This window comes from Takifugu rubripes, chromosome 9, assembly GCF_901000725.2.
Source record: "Takifugu rubripes chromosome 9, fTakRub1.2, whole genome shotgun sequence".
Lineage (NCBI taxonomy): Eukaryota > Metazoa > Chordata > Actinopteri > Tetraodontiformes > Tetraodontidae > Takifugu > Takifugu rubripes.
The window spans coordinates 4,665,341-4,679,275 of NC_042293.1; the positions used below are offsets into that span (position 1 = coordinate 4,665,341).

A 13,935-nucleotide genomic window follows, 5' to 3' on the forward strand; every position below is an offset into this window, starting at 1 on the left:
TCATCAAATTTTTGATACCAAATATAAAATGGCCGAAACAAAAGCATTAAAAAAGCAATTACATTTGAGTGTATTTTTACCCAAACTAAAGCCATCAGGGAAAGGTAAAGAGAATACATAAATTGTAATGTAATTTTTCCTTCCTCCCTTATTTAGATCATCTGCCTTCTATACTTCACAAACACTGCTCTCTGCACCATCACAATGGAAGTCTCATGTTTAACATCCATTCATGTTCAATGATCCCCATCTTGTTTTGGCATTACATCTTTACTCTTAATGTAATGGAGCCCTCATGGGGGCCCCTCAACCAGGACCGTGTGCTTAAAGCACTGCAAAATGATGGTTCCTGAAGGCCCTTGGGTGTGTAGCCACCAGCTGCAGGTATCAGCATCTACATGTCGTCTATGTTCATTCTTGAACTGTTCAAATAAGATTTAGAAAGAACCCCCAGTTCCAACAATGATGTTCACCCGAGACCACAACTAGTGGAGAAATCACGATGTTGGCATTAAAGTGGAAGAGAGCTCCAGCGAGAACTATTAGCAACGCTCCAGTTTTCATCGCACCATTAATAATAAAGAATGGCAGCAGAGTGCAGGGAAGGTGTGGCGTTCATGGCTTCACTGTACCTGAATCAGCGCAAGGAAGTCAACATGATTAAGGTTTACACAGATTATTTTTAGAAAAATCACGCGTGTTAGTGTTGTTTGTGTTTGTGTGCGCACGCGTGTGTGAAGGGCGGGTTCCTTCAAGGTGACACTGATCCGGTGATCCCCGTGCATGCAGCTGTTCTTAAGCGCGTCTTCTTTTGGGCTTGAGACGCGCCGATGGAGGAACGCCACCACGCACTGTGGGATAACGCGCACATCGTTGTCTCAGCACTGTTGGACTCCACTAGTTTTTCAGAATAGTTTCTGGAGTTGCTGGAGCGAGCGCTGCCTCGCAGTACCATGGACGGCTTCAGAAGGGTGGCGTTTCGCAGGAAGCAGCGAAGCCTGGACGTTTGTGCAGAAGACGGTGAGTGTTGGAGGATGGTTCCACAACAGCTTAAAGCCAACTGTAAATCATCAGTTAGACCAACTTGTCAGAAAATCCAGTTTAAAAAAAAACTATATCTCTACCTTATTTGTTTTTACGGTACTTAAAGAAAGTTGTTAAAATGTATAAACTATTGCTGGTGACAAAGTTGATGGCTTTTTGTTTAGGTCTGGAGGGGTGTTTTTTATTTGTTTGAAAGTCATAGAACACACCTACATTACCGTTCTTGTTTACACAGCAGGTATGAAGGGTTCAAAGACAAGTCAGAGCCTGTTGGATAACCATTTACATGCTGGAGGGCACCTTTTTTCAATTTAGGACTTTGTCCTGCAATATAGTCTGCATGTGGTGCAATGACTTCTCTTATGACACCATTAATACCACTACAGGTGGGACAACATAGTGTTTGACAGCTTCCTTGTGAGAGGATCATGGTTTCTCGGCATGAGAAAGGAGGCGTCTTCATTGTTTTGTTTTATCTTGCTTGTCAAAACATGCAGCTGAGGATATTTGCTGAGCGTGCCATTCTGATCTTAAACCTGCAATTTCATAGATTTGACTTTTTATCGCAGCTGCGCTATTAATGCAGGTCAGCAGTCACACCTGTCGATCTCATTCACAGGTGAATGATTTGAAACTGAGTCACAGTGAATCAATTAGAGTCCAAGTCCGATAAAAGTTAGTCCTCATAGCTTCTCCCCAACATTGCACAATGCTTTGTGTTGCAAAACGCTTTGCCACACAATCCCAAAGGGTGAGAGTATGTGATCAGCACTGGTATATTGAACACTGCCTGTTTGCATTGGACTTCTTTGCTCATGTGTTTCTGTATTCCTATGGCTGTCTCCTTCTTTATATGGTTGTTCCACCTCCTTCTGTCATGAACCTCCCTGTTGTTCTTGTAGAAATCAAATTTGTGGATGAACAAAAGGACCAAACACAACAAATATATAGAACTTTATTAACTCACCAAAGTGAAATATCTGTAGTTTGCTCTAACACACGGTCTGGTCTCCCTGTTCCCTGATCTCCTCCCTCAGAGTTAATTGTTGGATGCAACATCCCATTTGCAACTTTAGCTTTAGCCTAAGTCTGTCTTCAGATCTAATGCTTCCTAATATTTCTTTGTGCCCCAAGTGCCTTCGTATTAGCATAAATCTCCCGGTGTTGTTCTCCAGAGCTGTTTATTTCTGGCGCTGTGTGCTGTGTTATTGTATGTCTCCAACACGGGCTGCTTATGTGAGGAACAGCAGCAGTGGGACTGTATGTGAATCAGTCGTTGTGTGGTCTGCACCACAACTGACTCCTCTATTGTTTGGCTCCACTGGTGTCCATTGATGCCCAACTGAACCCCCAGACTGTCCTCTGCTGTGCTTTAATTCACTACAAGCAACAGTGACTCCCTTGTGCAGCCCTGCTCATTAAAGCATTAAGATGATTCACTTTTATGTCACTGTTACACAAGATCATTACACAGACAGCGATCCTGTCTGTCTGTCTGTCTGTCTGTCTGTCTGTCTGTCTGTCTGTCTGGCTGGCTGGCTGGCTGGCTGGCTGGCTGTCCCTCTGTCCGTCTGTCTGTCTGTCTGTGGGTTTTCAAAGTAAATTGCAAGCTTACAAATAATAGTTTAAGCTAGTTCAGGAAGGACACAGCTGTCCTGTCCTTTGTTGTAGGTATTTTTTTCCTCTCAGCCCTAAAATCTCCTCTGATAATGTGACACTGCTTGATGGAATGTTGGTCCCTGTGGCACTTTTTGAGGATTTGTGCTGATCATCTCAGTGGATGATGTCAGTAGTTGTTGATGGATTTGTACCTGTGTTTTTGTGTATAATCTTGTTGAGTCAAACGGCTGCTAGTTTGAGATCTTCTGATTTCCTAATGCTCCAGCAGGTGGCGATAGATGAACTGAAACGGTTTTCCTAGTCATAGGCGTGTTGGGTTTTGGGATGCATGCAGATTGAAGAAGAAAATACTGTTTATGTTCCCACAAATCAATTAACCGTTTGTAAAACTGTCATGTAATGATATATATGATGAAAAAGAGAAATGGTTGCACACAAATTACCTTTATCGTGAAAATTCATGAAATTCCCCTTTCATTACCCTGAAAGTAAATCCACATTTTTAAAGTCCAAATTCTTGCATTTTTGGCTCTTTTTAATAGAGAATTCACCTCGCAGGTGAAATCAGGCTTTAGTTTCTGTATTTCCACCACTAGGTGCCACTAAAATGCAAACACACTGGAGTTTAAACTTTGTACTGTTAACTAATGTCAATACTTGTTGTTAACAACAGGGTCATGACAGGATTAATATATTGAATTTTGTTATTTTCAGGTTTAAAATCTGCCCTGGTTTTTACATACATGTTTGAATTATTTAATATACAAGATATTTGGTTTCTCCAGGAAGAAAGGGCTGTTCATGATTTTGATTATATTTGGATTATATGTGGCGTGACACTGATTGAGGACAAAAATAACACCATCAGCGCTTCATATCAGTCCTACATTGATATCGGTTGTGTAAGTGCAGGGTTTCCTGTCTACAATGTGTGTCATTTCCCCCGCCTGACTGGCATTGTTGGCCGGTCAGGGTCTTCCCAGGCAGCTGCTGAACCCTCTGAAAGTCTCACAGGCTCGGTCTGAGAAGGCCTACGGGACAATTCAGCACATCTGCTGGTGAGGACCTACAGGAGCTTTGAGGAAGTAACTTTACAGAGAGGAAGATGTGAGGAAACCTCAATGTTTTGGGGTTGGGCTTTTTCTCACCTTTTACGAAATCAAGGACATTCCATTTGCAAGAAGTGTGTGAAGGTGTTGGTGGCTTCCTGTGCTGGGTCTCAGCTTTTTTCAGCGGGGGGTCTTGTTTGTGCTGACTCTTCATTTTTCAGTTGTTGCAGGGAAGGAAGGAAGGCAAGAAAGTATTAAACACAGGTGTATTCCAGGCCATTGTTTTGGTTGCTACACTGCTTGTTGGTCACCTTCCTTGACCTTCTGCCCCTCACCACCTTATCTATCCTCCGGTGAGGACGCAGCATGGCCCGCCTGATCTCACATTACTGGAGATCCCATCCTAGACATGTCGTCTCGGGTAGGTGATTCTTGCACACTGGATATACTGGGGAAAGGAAAACATTTACTGAAGACATGTAAAGAGGAGAACTTTGGTTGGATTTTTCTTCTTTTTTTAAAATAAAAGATTCTGGACTGGACATAAATAATGAAGCGAAGGCGCAAGTACTGGTTTTGGAGCCGTAAAGGTAAAACTACAGTGATGTGTCTACTCTGCTGTTTTGGTAAGATTTGGAGACTCCACATTCCTGCCATCCTTTAATAACACTATTTTACTATCCGCACCTAAGCATGATTTGACAAAAATGATCTCTGCTGCATTTTTATGTAAACCCAACATTAGCCAAGTAGTCATTTTCATTCATTTATTTGGTCCTTCTGTTTCTGTATGAATGCTCCATCTGAGTGTTCCTGCTGTAAGAAGCATATTTAAAGTTAAAGAAACGTAATTCTTACTTTGAAGATATGCAGAGGCAACTATTTGCTCAAGTACCTCTTAGGTGTTAATGTGTGTGGCTGTGCGCGTGTGTGTGATGGCTGGCTTGCTGGTGTCGAGCAAACGCACCAGAATGTGAGGGAGGATTTAAATTGACCATGCTGGAAAAAGACAGTTTTGTTCTCTCAGGCCTGGGAACCATCCCTCCCTCTTAAGACCCTTATGCCAAGACTCCAACCACTTTGGAGTCTTGGCACCATCCCTTGACAACCCTTTACCCAACCGGGTTCACGTAGTGCGCGTTCACATGTGCATGTCGTAACATTGCAACTGCACCTTTTCCTATGGGGTGGTGTATTCTCGGCAAGTCAATAGCGGAGGGGAGGAAACACTGAAGAATTCTACTTTCATTCTTATTGGCAGGAAGGAAAAGGCTGGGAACACCAGCAGGCCCTGGTCCTTTCACCAAGCTCATTGTTTCATCGTGGGAGACGGTGCCACAAGCAGCAGCAACACTACTTGACAGTATCAGCATTTGTGCACTCACTGTGTTTGGATCAGATTCTTTTTTTCTGTCAGTTCCAACAGTTTGAGCTAAGAGTTTCCAGGATTCACAGTATTGTCAGACTAATTAAGTCATTTCTGTTTTAAAACACAACAAACAAAAGATCGTCGTCATTTTATTAACATGCAGCAATGTGTGTGCTGCGTAGGCTGAAAAGATAATAAGTGATAGAACTTACCTGAAGGTACGTCATTAGTTTAAAGCTCCACCCATCAGGCAGTTTGAAAACACCCACACGCAGAAGAGTGCGTGCTATAAATACTAAGAGACAATGATCACTTTTACTGACGTCACTTTTGTAGTTAGAGAATTTAGAATAATGCTATACAAATTGCACAGTGGTGAAAACCTTATGTTTGCGTGTTCTCCCAGCATCTCTGTGAGTACTCAAGTTTCCTCCCACAGGCTGAAAACATGAACAATTAGTTGCTCGGACGCTCGAAAGTGCTCCTCTGTGAGAATGTGTGAGTGAATGGTGAGTGCTGGGCTAAAAACCTGTCCAGGATGTCTTCCTTTCAGAACCTAGTGCAGAGGAAACTCCCCTTTTTCCAAATATACACCGGACTAAATGAAATGAACTCTTCTGTATGATCTCTTGAACTTTGTTACGACAAAGTATTGATGTCTGCAGCATGAACCTTTGCTTCAGCATCTGTCTTTACCTCCATTTCAAAGTTTCTGTGTGCCCTATCTGCATCTTCCCTCTGTCAGATGACTGCATGGCCGTTTGTTCCTGAAGTAGTTACTTATTAATTTCCCCTGAGCTTTTGCTTTTGTTTGCACTTCAGGTGTAAATGGCCTCAAGCTGCTGATTTTATAGCACAAGGTGTGCTAACATGGAAGGTTTGCAGATGGCTCATAAGTCTCTAAAACAAGAAAGTCTACTAGGCAGGTGATTTCCTTTTTCTGAGCTACAGTTCCTACAATTCTGCTTCAAACTTTCGGAATGTGAGGCATTAATGATGTACAACTTACCATAAGCAATTATAAATTCAGTCTTCAATTGATTGTTGTTGGAAAAAAAATACTTAACTGTTTATAAAATCTGAAGAATATTAATAAAAGAACATGTTGGGAACTATTCAATTGCTGGAAATACTGTTATGAAATCTACTTAAAACTGTCAGCAGAAAGCTTCAACAACCTGATGATGTGTTGTTATATTTGCCATCATGTGTGTGTTTGTGTGTGTGTGTGTTATATTTTGGCTGATATGGGTTCAATTAGTAATGCAAGACAATCGTGGTTGCGTTTCTATAGAGATGATGTGGTTAACAACCTGGAGCCATGTTGCTCTCTCACCCTTTTCTCATTTCTCAGGCCACAGACAGTAAAAGGATACTTGGTTTAAGATGAATGTAAATAAGAAAAGAGGCCTCAGAGAGGGGGGGAAATACAGAGAAAGCAGGTGGGAGGTGTTTGTTAGCTGTGGTGAGTGGGAAGACAAAATGTATGAATGCATATATTAATGTTTCATTCATGAATGCAGGTTTCACTAAAATGCCATTCGCACTTTGACAACATGGTTTTCAAATGTCAACTGAATTTGTCACTTGGAAATCTTCACCCTGAACAAATTTAAGGGGTTGTGCTATGAGTGTATCATGGCAGAATGGAATATATGTCATGATCTGTTTCTCTTTTGACATAAATTAGAGTTTCCATTTAACCCAATATGCATGGTTTTGGACTGCGGGGGGACCTAGTTGGTGTGAGGTTAAGCACTGCACCCCACAGGGAAGAGAGTCGCAGCCATGCTGCATATAGAAATGCCCCAGTTAAAACAGAACCCCAAACCCGTCTACCATAAATCAACAGAGATAACCACCAGTGATTGTGGTTGCATGGTGCGGACAGTGATGTCCAAGTTGTTTTCAAATGGGATGTTAGTGATACGAGGGATGAAACGCCAAAAGGCGCATCTAGACCTCTTTAATACAGAAATATAGTCAGTCCACAACACATTTCTGAGAGAGGATTGAGGATCTCGTCAGTCTGACCTCTGACTGCTTCGAGGTTAGAGAAGTCTGGAAAAGCTGCAAGAGTAAGGTGGAGGAAAACACGTAGTGGTCTTAAATTATGTGTTTCATTACTTTTGTATCCAGACACAAGCGCAGCAGGTCTAAATTAGAGTCCACACGTGTGTTGGTCTGTGGCTGCGGAGCTGAAAGGATACGCTCATCTAGTGCCAGACCCCAGATTCGGCACTGTCTGATTGCATTTCTTAGTGTATCATTCTGAATCGTTGTCATTTCTATATAACATGTCCCCTTTTGTGATACGTGTCAGCGCATTCATGCATTTACATGATATAAACGGATTTCTGCGCTCGAAAAGGTTTTTCTATATGTATGTGCTTTTTTGGCTATTTTGCACAGTGTATTTGGAATATTTAAACAAACGCATCACTCTCTGCCTGAAATCCAGTGATTCTGCTAACTGTCACCGTGGAAACACCAGGCCCACTGATGATAATCAACGTTTTGGCTCAAAAGAGGCTGGATCTGTTTTTTCAAACCTATTATAACAATGATTACACCTCAGATCCTTTCAGCAGTTCTGTAAATTTCATTTCCTGAACAAGATAACAGTTCAGTTCTCTGATGACATCTGCTCCCATAAAAAGCCAGATCTTATCCTGTTGTTTTTGCTCGTCACATTTCTTGACAGTTTTTGAAGTAAATGTACATTTTTGTTAAATGGGGCAGGATCTTTCATTATCAGCTTTAACTTAACTTTAATCTAATTTGTTTAAGTGTTAAAAGAGATATTGAAGGAAAGAGTTAATGGTTTGTCATGGACCCTTCAGTGGGGGCAGGGGACCATAATGGATTTATTCATACCTCCATCTACAAGATTATGCAATCTAAATCTTCATGAGGGGGATAAGTGAACTGGTGACTTTATATTTAATCTTAGGTGTGAATGCAAGTGTGCATGGTTGTCTATCTCTGTATGTTGGTCCTGTGATGAGCTTGAGACTTGTCCTGGGTGCACCCCGCCAGCTGGGATAGGCTCCAAAGCTTTCCTATTTGTTATAGGATGATAATTTGTTCTTTAAAATAAGCTGGTTCTGCCAAAATTACTTATCCAGGTCCAGGTAAAGATTTACAAATGAAACTGAATTTCTTATGAAATCAAGCAGATATTTTTTTTTATGCATTTCTGAATTCAATTTTTTTTATGTCCCCATCACTGTTATACCTCTGTAAATGCATGGATCAGGTAGTGTTTTGAAGCATCACTGAACTGTTGGTACCAATGTCTGCATACTTTGATGCAAATGACCGCTCTTTCTGTAAACACCCTATTTTCCGGCACGTGGTTCGACAGGGACATGCGGGGAGTGCAGACTGCTGTTGATGATGGGCTTTGGATATAATTGTTGCCTTCTCAGTCATTGAGGTTACAGAGCTGTCATAAGGTCTGCACAGTGTGTTTTATTGTGAAAGTTTTTATTCTTATGAGTACCTGTCCTGCTTACAAAGAAAAAAGGCTAAGATAACTGATGATCATCATTCCTTATGATGAATTTACAGCTTTGTAAGAGAAGTGAGACTGAAGTGTTACACAGCTAAGAGCCATAAAAGAGACTTTCCCTAATATTCCCTAAAGTTGAATTAAAATCACAAAGTTTAAAATGCATAGCTCTGCTGGTTTGTGCACCTTTGCAACCAAAATTAAGGTCCACAAAATATGTCTCTTAAAAATTAAAGCTATTTAGCAGCTAAAATCACCCCTATTTATCAGTGTTGTATAGTGACAATCAATGGCTTGAAGGAGCTGCTAGATAATTTACATGCAAAAGTTGCATTTTCAGTAATTCTGCAAATAGCATCTTGTCTGTAATTAAAATAACCTCATGTGATTTTAAAAAAGGGGAAATGTTGCTGTCTGTCGAAGTTTTTGTCTGTGCTGACAGAAACTAGCAGGAACCCAAATGCTTCTCTGCATGAAATTTGAGTAAGTGACTTCTGTAGTACAAATTCTATTCTAATTGCATTGGATTTCGGACATGTTGACTTTTGCTGGAACCTAAAAGAAGAACACTGTTGACTTGTGATGTCTGTCTAAAATGTACAGCTGGTCTCTTTTAGCTCCAGGGCTGCAGTAACTAAACCTGGGAACGTCTGAAGGCAGGTTTTTCCGTGACAAAGGAGATAAAACAACAGATGTAAGCCTTGATACCATCATATTAGATACGGTACAATTTCAGCCAACCTTTTCCCCCTGAAATGAAAATCCTTGTGGATGGAGCTGCACATATTCAGTTTTGTGTCATACTTTGATGAGAAGTATGACACACTTCATTTCACTTCATATTTTCTATAGACAACTGATTAATGTGAGAAACTCAGTTTGCTACCTACCAGGAGTGCATGGCCACTAAATTGGTTGCCATGGGAAAAGAGTGGGTGGCTTTTATCCCCATTTCCCATGCACCATTATTGTAGACAGGAATCCTTAAAGAAGAAACCTCAAAGGCATCTCCCACAGAAGCTAAGGAATACCATAAAAAGATGGGAACCTCCAAAGTGTGGCTTGAAGCTTCGATTTGACAATCCATTTGTCCCTTCCTTTCTTATGTCACTCCCTCCCTCTTCTTTTTTTCCTGGTGGTGGTAATGTATGTGTCACCTATGTTCTGTTATAGCCACCGGCAGCAGTAGGGACAGCAGATGAGTATGGCCATTGGCTTCTTCCCCCTCACTGGCCCTCCCCTTACCCAACAATGAAACTGATTGTCCATGCGACACGCACATGCACACTCACACATACAGAGGGGGCTTTACTCTGTGGTTGGTGCTGCTACCTCCCCCACCATATGCACCCTCTCCAGCGGAATGTTATTATCTTCCCTCGCTATGGACAGAAATGAGGAGAGGATAGATAGAAGCATTAGATAGGGGGAGATCGGAGCGTGAGTGAAAGGGCGAGTCAGTCTGTCACGGAGCAGGCAAGTGCATGTGAAGGAGAGCGCGAGAGAGAGAGAAAGAGAAGGGAGGATGTAGTGAGGTAGCAGTTTAACACAAGCCTGAACCTGCCAGTCTAAGCGACAGAGTGAGGAAGGAGCGGTCCTTTCACTTCATTCCCGCAACGGATTTTTTATTCCCCTACAGGAACCCGCCTCACTGCTCTCACAGGACACAGACTTCCGCCCAGGTCAGTGCTTCTTTTATCTCACGTTACACCCCTACAGCAGGCAGAGGTCTGGATCCATAGACTGCACAATGCAGCCGCAGGGTGTTGGGTTAGAAGAGGCGACTAAAATGTGGGTGGCTCATGACCGCAGAGACACTGAAGATGCAGTTTGCTGTCATCCATATATACACTAATGGGTACACATGCACACAGCTGAAGACATAAGGCGACAAGCTTGACGTACATAATGGCCAAGATAGAGTACACTTTCTATTAGACATCTCAAGAGAGGATGCTGATCTGTTGGGAGAATGACAGTGTGTGTGTGTGATAACACGCGCGCGCATGTGCACATCCGTGTGTGCTGTAGAATTGGCTACAGAAAAAATATTAAATAAAACACAGACACACACACATAAATTGGCATGATCGTTGTAATCGACCTCAGCTGTCCACAGTGAGCTGTGGGAAAATATGCAAGTCTGTGCACATGTCAGAGCCAGTATCTGTGTTCCTGTACATGCTACATGTACCGAGTACCAAAACATGACACCAAAATGTCAAATGGGGAGAATTAGGGTTTGTTGTTTGTTCTAATGGTTAGGGTAAGGAGTTGGGGAATGCATTATGCCAGTGGGAGTCCTCAAAAAGATACCATTCTAAACATGCCTGTTTGTGTGTGGGTGATTGTATGATTTTACCTTTTAAACCTTAACTTTTACTTATCGCAGTAAACATAATACAAAGTATAAAGTAATTGGTCATTCTGTAATCTAAAAATCAATTTAAAATGATCAACAAAACCTCCTGGTCTGTTTGGTCACAGTTTCTCTGCTGTTTTGGAACATTGGAACCTTTATTTGCAGCAGGGTATTTGCTGTAACCCCATTATCTCATATAGCTAACCCTAACTCTTGTTGTTTGGGTCGTAATGGAGGCTATCCCTTAGCAGCCTTTAACACGACCAAGGCACTTCAAAGGAACAAGCTTCAGCAAGGATTAACAAAGTGTCTGCAGCAAACTCAACAGCCTTGGTGGAGACAAGTCACGGTCAGAAATGTCCACATAGAGCAGATTATGTGGCTCACATGCCAAAATAAAAAATATATATATGTGTATATATACATGTGTATGTGTATATGTATATGTATATATATGTGTGTGTGTGTGTGTGTATACCCTTTTCCCCTTTTATTGTTAGCTTATACTTTCAGTTGTCAAAGACATTTTTGATTTTTAAAAAATGAGAAATACAAAGCTTGCAACATCTCAGAAAGTAGGAACTACAAGCAACAGAAGCCTCATGTTTCTGTTGCTTGTAATGCTCAGAAGGGAAGGAGTGGTGACAAGAACACAAAGTTTGCTGAATTCTCAGAGGAACCTTTGCCTCCCCACAGCGTGACGTGGTTTCACATCTTTTCTGACTGTGCTGCAGCTTGTATTTTGTACTTTGCTGTCTTCTGTCTAAAAGCTTACAGTTAAAATAAAACCTTGCGCCAGGTTCCAGTGCAAGTTCAGAAACCATCCACTCTTTATATCCTCCTGTCTGCGGATGGCGGCTTGTCTTTCGACTGACTCGGGCTTGACGCAGAGTAGAACTGCTGACACAGTAGGGGTTCAAACAGGATGTGTCAGATTAGCTGCTGTATGTGTGAACACAGCCTTACAGAGATTCACAAGTGTGTTAATGTTCACTATTTTTGATCTGGGTGAATAAAAGATGTCGTTTTGGGTGCGAGGAATGTGGAAGAGAGAATTTGACTTAAGATGAAGTGCTAGTTAAAAGGAGAACAGGTTTTTGCATTGTTGCCCGCTCTCTCCGTCTGCCTCTCTCCCTCTCTCATTGGTCGTCTGTGGTTTGCAGGTTTGCCTTCAGGCAGTTCTGCACTGTGTTCTATGTACAGTTCACCTCTGTCCTGAAAATCTGCCCCGTACGTCAGTGTATTTAATCAAGGCGCCACGTTCATACTGAGCTCAATAATCCCAGTTGAGCCCGGGTTTTGATGGTGCAGAATCTATTATTCCCTTGCAATGTACTGAATTGGATCTGCTTAATTAATTCCCTTTGCAAACCTTTTCCCTGGCGCAAAGCAGATAAACAAGGAGCCATTTATGAAGGATCAAACTGTATCAGTCGGTGTTGGATTATAAACACTCCAGTTTTTTAGTTACTGTACATTTTTAAAATAGCAGACTGCGATGCCAGCCCACCTTATCAATAGTTAAATAAGTTAATTTCACTGAGATATTAAAATCTTGTTTCCAGATGACTTGGAAATATTTCAGAATAACTTTTTCTTAAGTCAAGATGATAAATTTAATATAATTTCCCCCTCATTTCTCTGCAGTGTTAGTGATAATTATGATGACAAAGTTAGAGCTAGCGAGATCCACCCATGCAGAACCAAAGCTTTAGAGAGCATTTGAATGTAGTTGCAGCTTGGTGGAAATACTAAAAGAGCTATGTTTCAGTTTTAGAATTTCATTTTTTTTTTTTTTTTTAGTTTCGTAAACGAAATATCCAGCAGTTGCATACTTTTTATAACCTGTCGTGTAGGACAGCGCTCATTCCTGTAGAATATCACCGATGCTTTTGGAGGGGGAGTACGAACTTAGTCACTAATGTAACCCTGTGAGAACTTCTCATGGGGTTATTTTTGGAGACAGAGCTTTATTTTTAAGTTCAGCAAGTTGTTTCCTTTCACTAAGCAGATGGGAAAATTTTATTTCTGGAACTGTTTTGCTAAAAAGTGGAGCATGTGTTAAGTGGAGCATTAAGTCAAGTGGGGGCTAAATTGCATCTGAAGATCCCCTGGGTGCATGTGGAACCACTGGTGACTACCAGATTAAATTGAAATAAATACAAGGGTGCAGCTGGGCTTTTAGTAAAGCCTATTACTTTTTATAGAGGCATTATTTGCAGGTCTCCATGCATGTGCAGGCATGCGTGGGCACATGCGCACGCTTCACACACCAAAAGAGTAATAGCATTTGCTTGTGGATATAGGTCACTTTCACATATCTACTCTTCATCTGTGAGACGTTTCAAATCCTTTTGGTCCAGCTTTATCACAAAAGGGCATCCTGTGAATAAGCACCGTTGTCCGTTCATGAACAGACGGCTCTGCTGGGGCCCGGTGAGACACGCTGATTGGATGGACAGGATATTGATTGACACATTTGGGAGCTCCAGCCCAGCAGCTGTGATCCAAGGTGGACTGTGCAGGTCCCGGCCTGGGGGGAGCAGGAGGAGACAGAAGGAGCAACAAAGATAGGTTAGAATAGTAAAGAAAACACACAAACGCACACACAAACGCACACACGCATGCAGGGAATGCACTGAAGTGAGAGAGATCGAGGATGGGACAATGACTTCCTGTCAGCGTTATCGCAGTCTGTTTCCAACAATCAATCCTCTGTTTCAGAGTCCAGTCATTCAGTCCGTTATCTCTAACTCGCTCTTTCGATCTTAATTGTAGAACTCATCGCTGCGCACTGCTGCTAACTTTATTTAGTCACTGATGTATTCACAGCTGCTTACATTTGTTGCAGAACAACCCCTAAATCCACTAAATGTGACCAGACATCCACACATTTCAGTATTAACAACCATCCTGGATCACAATAACTGTCACTCAAGGATAAGTAGTTTGGGTGATGGGGTTCAGCATCGCTTAC

At 41.8% G+C, this 13,935-nt stretch overlaps 1 protein-coding gene and 1 long non-coding RNA gene across 6 annotated transcripts in view; one reads left to right on the forward strand and one right to left on the reverse strand.

The window, feature by feature from the left end:
* The first annotated feature begins 824 nt into the window (after positions 1-824).
* The window catches only part of fgd4a (FYVE, RhoGEF and PH domain containing 4a), a 34,619-nt gene continuing 21,508 nt past the window's right edge, over positions 825-13,935 (forward strand). For 2 of the 4 annotated variants that reach the window (XM_011607002.2, XM_011607003.2), the window contains exon 1: positions 4,125-4,339. In XM_011607002.2, the coding sequence (XP_011605304.1) occupies positions 4,264-4,339 (76 nt within the window). In that variant the 5' untranslated portion in view covers positions 4,125-4,263. Of the gene's footprint in view, positions 1,021-4,124; positions 4,340-9,865; positions 10,279-13,935 lie in introns of those variants that run through there. The other 2 variants (XM_003967193.3, XM_029841818.1) reach the window with 2 other exon arrangements.
* LOC115251031 (uncharacterized) lies at positions 3,539-4,144 on the reverse strand. Of its 2 annotated transcripts, none has more exons than XR_003889577.1 (3): positions 4,025-4,144; positions 3,813-3,921; positions 3,539-3,695 (listed from the first exon to the last, which is right to left on the reverse strand). It is a non-coding gene; the product is annotated as an uncharacterized lncRNA (long non-coding RNA). The 2 variants fall into 2 exon arrangements; XR_003889576.1 differs by having other exon boundaries at positions 3,626-3,739.